Raw genomic sequence first — 15,514 nt, 5'->3', positions numbered from 1 at the left:
AGTTTAAAGGGCATTTAGATCTGAAAATTCTATTTCATATATTTTGCTCTCTAATTCCTGCCACACTCATACACACACCCCAAATGATCATGTAATGACTAATTTCTCATAATTAAATGACATGCCATGCAGTATTTCAAAAAGTAGAATGACGATAGTAGCATTCTTTAAAAAAAAAGTTTCATGTATACATACCTCCCACCACCTTCTTTACAGTTGGGACAGGTGCAAGCCACCCTCCGAAGTCTCTTTCCTTCTTGATGTTGTTGGTCCCCTTCTTCATCTACCACTTGTACTCTTAAGTGTGTTAGATCATTGGTATTCAATGTAGAATCACCACTGAGCTGCCACTCTTCAGGATCAGGTTCTTCTTCCTTGATCCTAATATCTAAAGACAAAAACAAATACGGATGAGAAGCAGCCCACTGACCCAAAACATAGCATAAGATTTGACTCTCTCTAAGGCAAAGTGAATATCATGTAGAAGTTTAAAACTATCTGTTTGTGAAACATAATCACTTCTCTTCATTGTGGCTTATGCCTTTCAAAACAATCTATTTTATTCTAAATATCAGAGAGTTAAACCAAAAGAGAAAATAAAGCCAGCATGAAAGCTTACTTTTAAAAAAATTCAGTAAGTAGGTCTCTTTTGAACAACAAGCTGAGACATATTCTGAAAGCAATCTGAACTTCAATTATAATTGTTCAGTCAATAAAATCCAGTGATCGATTCAGACTCAAATATATTATAATGCCTTTATTTGACAACTTGCATCCATTATGCCTATCTGTAAGTACTACAATGAATGCAAATGAAGGTAGAATTCACTGAAAACTATTATAGAACAAAGCTTTGAAGTCAATTGTTACAATGATTTAGAACAAACACTGTAACCATCTTTGGTAAACCACAGATTTTTGAAAATGTTTATTTTAATGTACGTAAACTAAAAATCTTAATTATTTTAGTTCTATAATACTGATACTCAGAGCAAAAACAGCCTTTAAAAAAATCAAACGTTTGAGTTTTGAGTCAGTGACAAAAAAAAAAAAAATCAAATGTACTTAATGACTCCTAAATTTACACTAATGAAAACTAGAATGTATAACTAACAATCAAGAAAATTGCCTCAAACAGATGAAAACTAGTTTACTTTATTAGACTTTATTAGTAGTGCCATTCATTCAGACAGGAAGTAATAGAGAAGGTCCAGGTAGACTAGAGCAGTTAACAAGTTCGAGGCTGAAGGTCACTAAGTTTGAACTGTTTGTGAGACATACATGTAAAAAGAAAACTGGACCTACAGGGCTGAAACTCAGAAAGAGAGGTGTGTGTTAGAGATATATAGTTTGGAGTTACCAGTATATACACAGTGAGGAGTCCATTCAAAGAACTAGGTTAGGGCTGGGAGTGGTAGCACATACCTATAATCCTAGCTACTCAGGAGGCCAAGGCAGTTCCTGCACTCCAGCCTGGGCAACAAAGGGAAGATCATATCTCCTTAAAAAATTTTTTTAAAAAAAGGAACAGGAAAAAAAGAAAAACAAAGGTTGCTTCACTCATGGACAATGAGGAGTAAAGAAGGTGGCCTATGAAGAACACAAATATTTAAGAAATATGAAAAGAGCAGCCAGGAAAATGTGCTATCAAAAAAGAAAAGGAAGGGATATGTTTCAAGAAAGAGAAAAAGTGAACATCAAATGCTGTAGATAAATTTTTAAAAAACTGACTTTAAAAATTGAGCGAGAGGCCCGGTGTGGTGGCTCATGCCCATAATCCCATCACTTTAGAAAGCCAAGGTGGGAGGATTGCTCGAGCCTAGGAATTAGAGACTTGCTTGGCACCATGGCAAGACCTTGTCTCTACAAAAAAAATTTAAAAATTAGCCAGGTGTGGTGGCACACCTGTAGTCCCAGTTACTCAGGAGGCTGAGGCAGAAGGATCATCTGAGTCCAGGAGGTTGATTGAAGCTGTGGTGAGCTGTGATCATGCCACTACACTCCAATCTGTGCAACAGATTGAGATACAGACTCCAAAAAAAAAAGTGAGCAAGAAATGAGAACATATTAATAACAAATACAGACAACTTTTTCAATAAGTCTGGTTGAGACAGAGAGAAGCACAACAGTAGAGGCTAAAGAGAACACAAAGGAAAAGGAGCAGGAGTACTTTGTTTTGAAAGATAGGAAATACTGTTTAAATGCTTCTGAGAAAGAACTACCTCAGAGGGGGAGGTTGAAAACATGGGAGTGAAATTCCTACAGTCAGAAGGTTGTCAGGAGATGATAATTCAAAGAACTTACAGGTTTAGCTGATGGAACACAGCTACCTTCTCTTCTCTTACATTGAGGGAAGAAAAAAATGTGGGTACATTCATTTACATAATAAATATTCATAATCATCTACTATGATCACCAACTTTACTAGGCCCAGATGCAAAGTAAATTTGATGTGATAGTTGGAAATAAAGAAGAAACTGAAGGAGATACAATCTGTGGCTTCCATATTCTCAGTGAAGAATCAGATATATATAAGATCTTTCCAGATAAATAATATAAATGAATCTTAACCTCTGTTCCTTTATAATCAAGTACCCACCTGCATCATTATGTCAAAACATTGCACAAATATTGCACAATACTAGCTTTTAGAAGATGAATAAAAGATAGCATATGGATATCACATATACAATGAGCTGGATAAATTTTAAGTCTAAAACATGAAGAATTTATCAGATGGAAAAACTGCTCATTTTACAATTTATAAGTACTTATTTGTGATAAGACAGTAGGGAAAAAGAGTACATGAAGAGTTCTTGAAACTATAAGAAGAAAAACTTAAAGACAACACGGAGAACAAAAAATGCAACTTGACTGAATGGATGATAACATTCTCATTCTTCCCTATTGCTAATTTTATCTGACTAGATCCTACAAAACACGTTTAAAGAATGTGTCATAAACATTCTTTACTTATAACTTACAACATGCAACTTTACTTACTACTTAATTTTCTTTCTTATTGTATCTGGATAGACCACAGACACATAGAACTTAAGAGGTCTAAATCAAACACATCTTGTCCATCCATCAACGTTCTCCTTGTATACCCCTCCCCTTAGTTACAATCAACCTAACTGATCTATCAATTACAGATGAGTCCTGTCAGTCCATTCCTGGTCTCTCATCTCTCTCTTTCTACAATCATCTTCTACAAAGTTTCCTAATTTTTTTCCTGAGCAAAAATCTGTCCAGACGCAGTGGTTCATGCCTGTAATCTCCAGCTAATCGGGAGGCTGAGGTGGGAGGATCACTTGAGCCCAGGAATTTGAGGCTGCAGTGAGTTATAACCATGACACTACACTCCAATCTGGGCAACACAGAGTGACATCATCTCTTAAAATTAAAAAAAAAAAAATCTAATTGCATTACTTTCCTGATTCAACACTTATGCTAATAATCTATTTTCTACACGATGAAGCCTAAATTCATTTACTTGGCATTCAAGAACACTCTCAACTCAATCTGACCCCATCCTGCTCCTCCAACTTCAATATTAAAACAATGAAATTCTTATCATTATCAGAACACACATCCTCTCCCAATGTCACAAGCCTGCATATATCAATTCTCTTGCCTAGACTCTTCTCTAGTTCTTTTGTTCTTCATCTAATTATCCTTTAGGACTAGCTGAAAGTCATCTCCTTTACCAAATGCGTATGATAGAATTAACTATATTAATTTGCTCATGTATCCCTTTAGATTATAAATACTTCACTCAAAAGTTCTCAGAAAATACAATCTGACTAAACAGATGAAATGTCCTTAAGAAGAAACTTCCATTACAGGTAATAATCTACTTGGAAAAACTTTGTGCTCTACATTTCTATGCTCTTCCTATGTGCAAATAATATACAAAGAGAAGATATTTTTAAAAGATAAATCAAATAACCTAGACAGAACCACAAAGTGCTCACCAAAGACAAAAAATTGCCCAAAATGTCTTGCAACCAATTTTCAATCACTGCATTTACACATACACATCTGGGTATATTTTCTAACCCTAATCATAAAACCAATTAATCTAGTAAACACTGAATAATTCTTTGCCGAATTCATACCAATTTAGTGCAGACACCTTAACAATAAGTCTTCAGCACTAGGCAGTCAAGTTTCCATCTTGCTTAAGTCTTAGTGTGGATGTGGATGACAGGAAAACTTCTTTTTCTTTTTGACTGTGCTGTATTACTGTCCTGCACAGTGACTAGTTATTCTCACTCTGTCACCTAGGCTGGAGTGCAGTTGTGCGATCATGGCTCACTGTAGCTGTGATCTCTTGGGCTCAGGCGATCCTTCCGCCTCAGCCTCCCAAGTAGCTGGGACTACAGGCTCACACCTCTGGACCTGGATAATTTTTCTGTGTTTTATTTTGGCAGAAATGAGGCCTTACTATGTTGTCTAGGCTGGTCTTGAATTCCTAAGCTCAAGCAATATGCCTACCTCGGCCCCCCAGAGTGCTGGGATTACAGGTATGAACCACTGTGTCCGGCCAGGAATTGTTAAAGACAATCAACTTCTTTTGCGGTGGCTTCACCTCTTGTTCCCATATACCTGACTAGCCCTTGCTCAATGTTTATATAAACTAAAAAAACAAACAAAAAAACTTAAAATGAGTATGCCCCACAAATTAAGTCCATAATTTTAAGCTTAGAATATAATTTTACTCACTCAACAAATATGTGAGTGGCTACGATGTACCAGTCACTGTTCTAGGTTCTAAGCACAAAGTCGTTAGCAACTGAGTTAGGTTCATCCCTTTATCGAGTTTACCTTTTAGTTGGGAGAAAACAGAACAAATAAACAAGTAAATACACAACAGTGGTAGTTAAGGTGATAGTTAAGAGTTATAAGGGAAAAGAAAGATAAGGAAGTAGATGCTACTTTAAATAGCGTGGTCAGTGAAAGCTTTGCCAATATGATGACATTTGACCCTGAAGAAGGCAAAAGAGCAAGGAGGGACTTGGGGAGAGTCCCAAGCAGAAAGAAAAGTAGGCTGGATGTTACATATGCTTAGTGTGTTGTTTAGGGAAAAGCAAGGAGGTCTCTGTGGCTTAAGTGGAATAAATGTGAATGAAGAACTATAAGTGATAAGATCACATCACAGATGTGGAAATGGGGGTGGGGGTGGGGGAAACAGGGTCATATATGATGTTCTAGACCATTATGTACTATCCTGCAGGCCATTACAGGGACTTCACATTTTATTCTGTTAGGGAAGCCACTCAGAGATTAGGAGGGGTACTCTAATTTGAATTGCATTTTATTAAAATAAATCCAGGATCGCTATGGATACTGTATTAAAGAGACTTATGAGGAAAGGGCAAAAGCAGGGAGACAATTAGGAGGCTTCTGTAATTATTAAAAGTAAAAGATAATAGTGGCCTAAAACGAGGCAGTGATAAGGAGGTGGCAGAATTGGTCAGACAGAAAATATTCTGAAGACAAAGTCAAAGACATTTGCTAACAAATTGATAACAGGTTATTATGTGTGCTGTAAGAACATAAAGACGTTAAAGACACTTCCAAGGCTTTTGTCCTGAACAACTAGAAAGATGGAGCTGCTGTTAACTGAGATAGGGTAGACTGGAGGTAGAAAAGACTGGGGAGGGGGGGTGCACTCAGGGGGGGCCTATTTTAGGATCTGAAAGTCTTGAAATGCCTATTAAAAATCAAAATGAAGATGTTGATCAGTCTGGCCTGCCAATATCAGCATATATATAGTTGGTATGAAGAGCCATCTGGAATATAGCGTAGACAGAAGGAAACCCTGGGGCACTGCAAAATTAATGAGTAGAGGAGATTAAAAAAAACCAGCAAAGGGGACTGAGAGTGACCAGTTAGATAAAACTGGTATTCAGAAGCCAAATCAAGAAGAATATAATCAACTATACCAAATGCTTGAAAAGTCAAGTAAAATGGACACTAAAAAATGATCCTAGAATGTAACACTGTGATAATTACTGGTGATCTTGACAAGAGCTATTTCTGTGAAAAACAAGTTTAAGTGCAAAAAATTTAAGCAATGAAACAGAAATTCAAGACTATCTGCATAACACATTTTAAAGCTTGGTAGGCTGGGTAAGGCGGCTCATGCCTGTAATCTTAGTACTTAGAGGGGCTGAGGTGAGAAGACTGCTTGAGCCCAGGAGGTCAAGACCAGCCTAGGCAACATAGCAAGATCTCATCTCTACGAAAACATCAAAAAATTAGCCAGCAGTGGTGGTGTGCGCCTGGAGTTCCAGTTACTAGGAAAGCTAAGGCTGAAGGATCTCCTGAATCCGAAAGGTTGAGGCTGCAGTAAGCTATGTTGTGCCACTGCCCTCTAGCCTAGGTGACAGAGTAAGACTCCGACCTCCGACACACACGTGCGTGCGCACGCGCACACACACACACACACACACACACACACTCTCTCACACACACATACACACACACACACACACAGTGGCTCACATCTGTAATCCCAACACTTTGAAAGGCCAAGACAAGAGGAATGCTTGAGGCCAGGAGTTCAAGACCAGCCTGGGCAACATAGCAAAACTTTGTCTCTATAAAAAAATACTAAAAAAAAAAAAAAAAAAACTTTATAAACTAACAGCATTGTTTCTTATTATGTCTATTCTCTACCTCAAAATATTTAAGTTTACTATTCATTTGGCCTGGTATAGTACTGACAGTATCTTTGACCCATGATTATGGTTATTTTCAAGGTCTAGCAACAAAACAAGTTAGTGAATGGGATATGTGTCTGTGTGTATTTATTTTTATTTACACACACACACAAATATATATATGCATATATGAAAAAATTGCTGCACACCTGACAAAAGTTAAAGAGAGGGAACAGAAAATTTTAATGTTGAAATACATGCCGGGCTCGGTGGCTCAGCCTGTAATCCCGCGCCTTTGGGAGGCTGAGGTGAGTGGATTGCCTGAGCCTGCAGGTTCAAGACCCGCCTGGGCAGGCGAGACCTCATCTCTACAATAAATCAAAAAATTAGCCAGGCGTAATAGCGCACACCTGTAATTCCGGCTACTCGGAAGGTTGAGGCAGAAGGATCGCCGGAGCCCAGCAGGTCGAGGCTGCGGTGGCCGGGAGCGGCCACTGCACTCCAGTCTGGGCGACAGAGTGAGACTCCAACTCAAAAAAAAAAAGAAATACATACACATAAACACACACAGAGAGGCACACATGATATAGTTACAGGGATACGACTAATTTTCTTTATTAGTAAAGCATTAATCACTCAGGGTATGCCTAGACTACTATTAAAAATGTTACCAGAATAAAATCCTAAATACCTCTTCCCAAAATTAAATGACAATTATTTATCAATAGAGCTAATAGAATATTTAAGATAAGTGCTTAACTGATTTATCAAGTCTGAAACATGAAACACGCATATTTAATTTAAAAAGCTAACACTAGTTAAATATGAATTACAATGCAGTCAACAAAATGAGACATTCTTCTTTATCAATAGTGTATCATTAGGATTTTGTTCTTATCAAAGTCTTTCATATTCTGTCTTTAACTTTTTTAAGCTGATGAGATTACTTCATTTGATTCTAAAGTTTATTTATGCTTTCCCTTTTATCAGCTTCACCTGCCATAAAAATCACCCAAACAGAATCACAGGATAATCTACAAGACCTAATGTATTATTTTAATTAGATTTTCATAACTATTCAAATTCCTATGGACATTGCAGAGCTACCAAGCCTTTTTTTTTTTCAAACTTTATTTTAAGGAGGTAGTGCTAAACTACAGATATGGGTTCCTAAAAATATTACTTCACTAGCCTAATCTAAAGAAGTTTATACTTTAGTAGCAGGTAAATAGAGTGATAGATATGGATATAGGTATCTTATATATATCATATGTATGATCTCTGCTTTAATATTAAGCTATCTCTTCCCCCAATCCTATCTCTTTAGACGTGAATCATTAACTCTTCTATGACTGCTCATTTTTCCCCAAAGAAAATTAATTTTTTATTAATCTTCCATTTTTAGTAGTTTTCCAAATCATCTTCAAAGATGTTCTACCCATTTGGAAATTATACATTAATAAGATTATTCTTCCTAGTAAAGCAAGACTAAATACAAGTCTTTATAGGATACATACACATACATATAAGCACAACTGAAGCTCTTCTGCCGCCAGTTTAAATCCAGCTCCATACAATGTTTTGCAGCAGCCACAACCCACACTGCGCCCCGCACCCTTCCCGCCGCCATGGAGGACATGAACGAGTACGGCAACACAGAGGAGTTCACAGAGGGATCCAAGATCCACGTGAAAGAACCAGCAGGATAACGGTTAAATGTTTATTGGCAGCTTGAGCTGAGATACCAGCAAGAAGGATCTGAGTACTTGTCTCGATTTCGGTAAGTTGTAGATGGCACCATTAAAACAGACTGCGTCCCTGGGCGATCAAGAGGATTTGGATTAGTGCTTTTCAAAGATGCCTCTAGTGCTGACAAGGTTTTAGAACTGAAGAACACATACCGGATGGCAAACTGACAGATCCCAAAAGGGCCAAAGCTTTAGAAGAGAAAGAGCCCCCTAAAAAGGTTTTTTGTGGGCAGACGGAGCCCAGATACATCTGAAGAACAAATCAAAGAATATTTTGGAGCCTTTGGAGAGAATGAAAACATCGAACTTCCCATGGATACAAAAACAAACTAAAGAAGAGGATTTTGTTTTATCACATACACAGATGAAGAACTGGTTAAAAAACTGTTAGAGAGCAGATACTATCAAATTGGTTCTGGGAAGTGTAAGATGAGTTGCACAACCCAAAGAGGTCTACAAGAGCAGCAGAAAGGAGGGAGAAGGGAGGCTGCCAGCGGCCAAGGTGGGGAGAGGGGGCACAGCCTTCGTCACGGTCAAAACAAGGATTTAATAACTATTATGATCAAGAATATGGAAATTACAACAGTGCCTATGGTGGTGATCAAAACTATAGTGGCTATGGTGGATATGATTATACGGGGTATAACTATGGGAACTATGAATATGGACGGGGATATGCAGACTACAGTGGCCAACAGAGCACTTAGGGCAAGGCATCTCCAGGGGGTGGACTTTGGAGGCCGCAGGAGGAGATGTTTTAAAAGTAACCCATCTTGCAGAACAACACTGAAGATTGGTCTTCTGTTGATCTGAGATGTATTTTGTAAAGGACTTTCTAGTGTACAAGACACAGCTGTGTTCAACTGTATATAGCTGCCAACTAGTTTTCTTTGTTTTTACTTTGTCCTTTGCTATCTGTGTTATGACTCAGTGTGGAGTTGTGTTTATATATATTTTTATTTGTATGATTCCATGTTAAACCTCAAATAAATGCTTCCTTATGTGATTGTTAAAAAAAAAATAACTAGAAATGACTGATTTTCTAAAATGCCTCACAGATCTCATTTTATAGTCTTAAACACATATGTGAGAAAAAGACTATGTGACCTGCAATGAATAAACTGTGAATAATGAAATTTTAGCTTCACTTTATTATATCTAAAGTACCAGATAAGCCTCTATTGAGGGGAAAGTGCTCTATCTATCTTGCAGGTGACGACGACGATAGACGATGGTGGTGGTGGTAGTGGTGACAATTATAGCCAACACATAAGATTTACTACTTGTTGGGCACTGCTGTAAGCATTTTATATTAACTCATTTCATGCTCCTAGCTACTCTGAGGTTAGTATTGTTCCTTGCTCTACTTTCTAGATGAGAAAACAAAAGAAGATATGTAGGAAGGTTTGCCAGAAGTCACACAGTTGAAAATGGAAGGGGGTACAGGATCCAAGACAAAAATTTGTGCAAAACCATTTTGCAGCTATTGCTAAAGATCAGTTTCCTACCAGGGCCAGTTCACAGGAGTAGCAGCTTTACATCATCAGCTTCCCCTACATGTAAATATAATATATGCAACTTTAGTTGTAAACAATGTTTTAAAATCTAGAAGAGTAAAAAAACTGAGTATATACATACTGGGAGGGATGAAATTTATGTATTAAAAATTTCATTTTTATTCTTACATATTTAAACTTCAGTTACCTTCAACATACTCTCCGTTTGATGCAATATACTCATCAAGACACTTTTTCCATTGCTCACAGCAGTTTTTGAACTTGTCAATGTTGGTGCCTTTTAGTGCTTCTACCATTTTTTGTTTCATCTCTTCCAAAATGGTAAAACATTTCCCTTTGATGATTTTTTTTTTTCATCAGGGAAACCAAACAAAGTTGGTCAGGAAAAGAACGGGTGAATAGGGTGGGTGGAGCATGGGGATCATGCCATTTCTGGTCAAAAATTGCTGAACATTCAGCGAGTTGTGGGCAGGTACATTGTCATGGTGGAAGAACCAGTTACCTAAGTCACCTGTTTTGCCACAAATCGGGTCATTTCTTCAGCAAATCATGATGCAATTTTCTTAAAACTTCCAGATAAAAACTTTGGTTGACCATTTGATACAGAGGAACAAATGCCGAGTGTACTACAAGAGGTCTGCTCTCCAAAAGATAATTCTACTTTTTTGGTGTTCCCCCTTAAACAATGGATTATTATGCAACCTTAACAAAGCAAATCCTGTTACATGCTACAACACACATGAACCTCAAGGACATTATGCCAAGTGAAATAAACCAGTCACAAAAGAACAAATGTTGTAGATTCCATGAATATGAAGTATCTAAAGTAGTCAAAACCACAAAAACAGAAAGAAAAAAGGTAGTTACCAAGAACTGGGGAAAAGGAAAGAGGGAATTTGTATTTAACAGGTAGAGAGTTTCAGTTTTGCAAGTTGAAACATTCTAGAGATTTGTTGCACGACAATGTGAATATACTTAACACTGTTGACTTGTATACTTAAAAACGGTTAAGACGATAAATTTAATGCTAGGTATTTTTTACCACAATTAAAAATAATCTGGCAAAAATCTTCCCTGTTGCTTCCCACTCCCATAGAGGACTTCTTATTTTAGGACCCACATAGATAAAATCTTCAATGTCACAGATAAGTCTAAAATAACTATGAAGGATATACAGCAACATAAGTTATCACTAAGTTATCACTGTACCCAGTACTTTTTTTCCTAAGACTCCTCCATAAGTCTTAGAGACTAGTCTTTTTCTCTCCTTCAGATAGAAAAACACTACTTTTTTTTTTTAACAGTTGTTCTCCCAGGTTAAAATAGTATTTAAAAAATGATAGTTCTCAAAATTCCTAACTGCTATCTAAGAAACAGCAGGAGAGTGATCTGCAAGCAGCTATAATTCACAACTCGCTATTCAACCTAAGAGTACCAAATATTCATTCCAAGAGTAGATTGAATTTTTAGGAACTAATGATGATCATCTGAAGCCATGTGTTATGATAAGGTTAAGTATTCAAACTGGGAGATATAATATTGATCCTAATTCAAAACAAACTATGACTATCATAGATACTGAATCCTAATGTAGTCCACCTCTTCCCATATCCCAGTCACCTAATCCTCTAAACATGATGTCACCAGAATAAGCAAATATCTTCTTAGTCTAAGTACTTGAGTACAAAATACAACTGTTGTGTTTTTTTTTAAGCCCCCTTCTTTAGTAAGACCAGGGAAGGAAACATACAAAAATAGTCATAAAGTACATAAAATTTTTAAACTTTACCTCTTGGTATTTAACAAGTATGCCTATTATAATCCTAGTCTCAGTTTTCATACTGTCTACCGGGCAGATACCTATCTTCTTTCAAGTTCCCATATATGTTTACATCAATCACCAAAAATGCAAAAATGGCTTCCACATTAATTCTATTACTAATTCATTATAACTGCAAGTTGCAAGAAAACTCTTTTAAATTGGATAGCTTTCAGTTATCTCTTAAAATATTCTAAAAAACAGCCATGACAGAACAGAGTTCAGTTACACTTTTTAGATACTATATATTATTTTTATAATTTGTTCAAAAACAATGGTAATAGCATATAGCATAGTACAAATTCATTTCCTCAGATCTAAATAACCTCAGGTTCTTTTCAGAATTTTAATTATAAAATTTTGAATTAAACTTTAAGAATGTCATTTACTATTTCAATGCTTATTTGTGCATCACTTTAAAAATACATCAAAAACTTCTAAAATTCATAACTTTCAAGGCATGAATTATTTAGGGTAGTTACCATATAACTATAGATTACCATATCATGAACGAAAATCTCTCCAGAATCAGTTACACATGTACCTACTTTCCTTGGCAGAAAGCTCAGAATATTATATAATCTTTGTCAATGACTCCAATTTATTATTAAAAGCAACTTATATGATTAGATACACCCTAGAACTCTGAAATAAGAACATCTAAATTTCTAGTTTTTTATTTCTTCAGACTACTTGCTTTTCTGCCTTCTTCCCACCTCTGGTGACATCAATTCTCTCCATCCTCTACCTCCCAGGTCATCATACCCTAATCCCTTCTAATGTACATCTTCCAAGTCAGTTTTAAGCTTGTAAATCAGTCAGAATTCTTAAAACTGTATTGAAACATGAGATAAACTAGGACTGAAGAAAGGATCCTGAGGCTACTCTCCTAAGAAACCCAATCTCCACCAAAATGAAGACACCTCAGTGGCTATACTTGTTCCAGCATGGAGACTTTCAAATGGTTTCCACACGGATACTGTAAGTGCCAGCAGAGAAGATGCATAAATGGGGTACTGGGTACTCATTTAAGTCAGAGAAGCCCCATTAAGATTAGTTTTACATACTGGAGTTCTACTTCAGACTTCATTTGACAAAAGGGTTTTGTTCTAGCATTGGATCAGACCTGGCATTTCTGCCATTGCTGCTATAGTTAGGGGGAAAAAAAAAAAAATCACAGCCTGGGGTTTCTTTCCCCCTTCGTTAAAAAAAATACTGCCTTTAGGCCAAGAGTGGCGGCTCATGCCTATAATCCCAGCGCTTTGGGAAACTGAGGAGAGGACTGATTGAGTCCAGGAGCCTAGGCAACATAGCGTGATCTCGTCTCTACAAAAAAATGCAAAAAATTAGCCAGATGTGGTAGCCTACGCCTGTATTCCCTGCTACTTGAGAGATGACGTGGGAGGATCACCTGACCCCAGATTGAGGTTGAGGCTGTGGTCAGCTGAGACTGCACCACTGTACTCCGGTCTGGGTGACAGAGTGAAACAAACAAAAACTGCACTGTAACAAAACAAAAAGATTCTCTTTTCTCAATCTTGTGCTAAGGTATATTATTTTCTCTAAGGATTATTTACAACACTTTCTGCAGATTGTAAACAATCCTAACGTAGATTGATATCACTAGAAATATCAACTTGAATGATTAACTAAATCACATGTATGTATCACTTTAAACAGTTATTCCTAGTTGTAACACTACAAGCTTCACTGTGTTCTATTTTTTCCTGTGTTTTCTACTTAAGTAATATCTTTCCCCATATAATAAGAGGACACTTTGTCAACATCTCGACTACTACAAAAAATATAAAACAAAAAGCTGACTCTTAGCAATGTTAGAATCTGTACATTTTTTTTTTTTTTTGCCCTAAATTCAAACATCTTACTTCATTTTTTCTGAGCCAGGGTCTTACTCTGTCAGCCAGGCTGGAGTGCAGTAGCATGATCATGGCTGACTGTAGCCTCAACCCCCTGAGCTCAGGTGATCCTTCTGCCTCAGTCCCCCAAATAGCTGGGACTATAGGCACGTTGCCACCAAGCCCAGCTAATTTTTAATTTTTTGTAGAGACAAGGGCTCGTCATGTTGCCTAGGCTGGCGTTAAACTTCTGTGCTCAAGCAATTCTCCTGCCTTGGCTTCCCAGAATGCTGGGATTACAAGCATTAGCCACCACACCTGGCCTTCAAACAATTTATTGAACTACTGTTACAAAAATCATAATCTAACATATCAATCAGGACTAGTAAGGTTGTGCTACAGTAACAACCAATCACAAAATCTCAATGGCTTGATTGAGAAACTTCAAACAAGAGAAGTTTCTTACTATGGAAACAACCTCTATACCAGGTCCAAATGAGGTCCTTTTTAACAGAGACCTATTTACTAAGACAACAAATTATCTATCATCCTGCAAACACACAATACACAATGAAAGAACAAGATAAAATTAATTATTAAAAAACTTCCTATTCAAAAGGAGAAAGAGGAACACAACAGTCACTGGTTCATAGCAATTCATAAACCCAGCTGAACAGGCAGTGCAAGGGCTCTCTGTCCTGCAAGGTGGGGAATGCTCTGAACCTTGGAAGGAGTTTCTAAGCCCACTGTTCTCTGTACCTCTAGGTTCTGCCCTCTTGGAGGTTTTTCCTGGTCTGTTATCTTCTTCCAGTACAAGCCAATGGACAGAATTCTCAGCAGGTAGGCAGAAGGTTAGGGAGGGATGGGGTGGGAAGCAAGATCAGATTGTCTCAAGCAGTTATACTTTTGTCAGACTTCTGTCCATTGCCTTTGGTTTCTTTGGCTATACAACTCTGTGAAAAACTTAGAAGGCATATCTACAGAATTCTAGCCAGTTCCAAGTCCCAATGTTTAGAACCACAGCTTTTTTCCCCTAAGATATGCCTCTTAGATGTACTGTTTTTTTCTGCTTTCTTGCCCCATGAAACTGTGTCTATGTCTCTTTACTTGTGGGTACCTTGAGTTTACCTGGCTTTAGCAGGTACCTCTCTTCTCTTTTCCCTAACCCAGTTGAAAGATACTACCCCCTCAAGTAGACCTTTACTCTGAATTAATACATTCAGAAGTTTTTACAATGAAGGTGATGATCATAACCTTGATTGGATCCCTGCCAAAATAATGAGTTTTAAGTGTTTGCTCAGAACCTTCTCAGCTTCATCTCTCAATGACTGGAGGTAAGAAGCAATTGCTTCTTTTAACCCTATAAATTCCCAAATTTCTGGACTCTATTGTTTCTCATTTCTATTTGCAAACTAGCCAATAGTTTTCTAGTTCATCTCTTTCTTATAGCATCTTGTCAAAGGAAACCAAGAGCAGCTAAAACATAATTTGTTTTCTAACCTCTTCCCCTAAAGCTATGATCATGCCACTGCACTTCAGCCTGGGCAACAGAGTGAGACTCCAACTCAAAAAGAAAAAAAAAGTTACGTGTACACTATATTCCATCTATTAAGTGTGCAATAACAACATTATGTCTAAAAAAATGTGCACAGCTTAATTTTAAAAAGAATACTTTATTGCTAAAAAATGTTATTGATCATCTGAGCCTTCACTGAATTGTAATCTTTTTGCTGGTAGAGGGGTCTTGCCTTGATGTTGATGGCTGCTGACCGATCAGTGTGGTGGTTACCAAAGGTTGGAGTGGCTGTGGCAATACTTTTTTTTGTTTTTTTGAGTTGGAGTCTCACTCTGTCGTCCAGACTGGAGTGCAGTGGCCGCTGCCGGCCACCACGGCCTCAACCTG

The 15,514-nt window shown here is 37.3% G+C and overlaps 1 protein-coding gene and 1 pseudogene across 1 annotated transcript in view; one reads left to right on the top strand and one right to left on the bottom strand.

The window, feature by feature from the left end:
- Nucleotides 1-15,514, bottom strand: part of SP3 (Sp3 transcription factor) — a gene marked incomplete at its 5' end in the record, with an annotated part of 49,720 nt that overhangs the window by 10,773 nt on the left and 23,433 nt on the right. Inside the window, one exon of the mRNA XM_008058066.2 lies at nt 196-388. Coding sequence (XP_008056257.2) covers nt 196-388 — 193 coding nt within the window. The remainder of the gene's footprint in view (nt 1-195; nt 389-15,514) is intronic.
- Nucleotides 8,219-9,180, top strand: LOC103260416 (annotated as a pseudogene).

This window comes from Carlito syrichta, unplaced genomic scaffold, assembly GCF_000164805.1.
Source record: "Carlito syrichta isolate Samal-C Ts95f unplaced genomic scaffold, Tarsius_syrichta-2.0.1 Scaffold303197, whole genome shotgun sequence".
Classification (NCBI taxonomy): domain Eukaryota; kingdom Metazoa; phylum Chordata; class Mammalia; order Primates; family Tarsiidae; genus Carlito; species Carlito syrichta.
The sequence above is the reverse complement of the archived record's forward strand: the minus strand, read 5'-3'. Positions and strand labels throughout refer to the sequence as shown.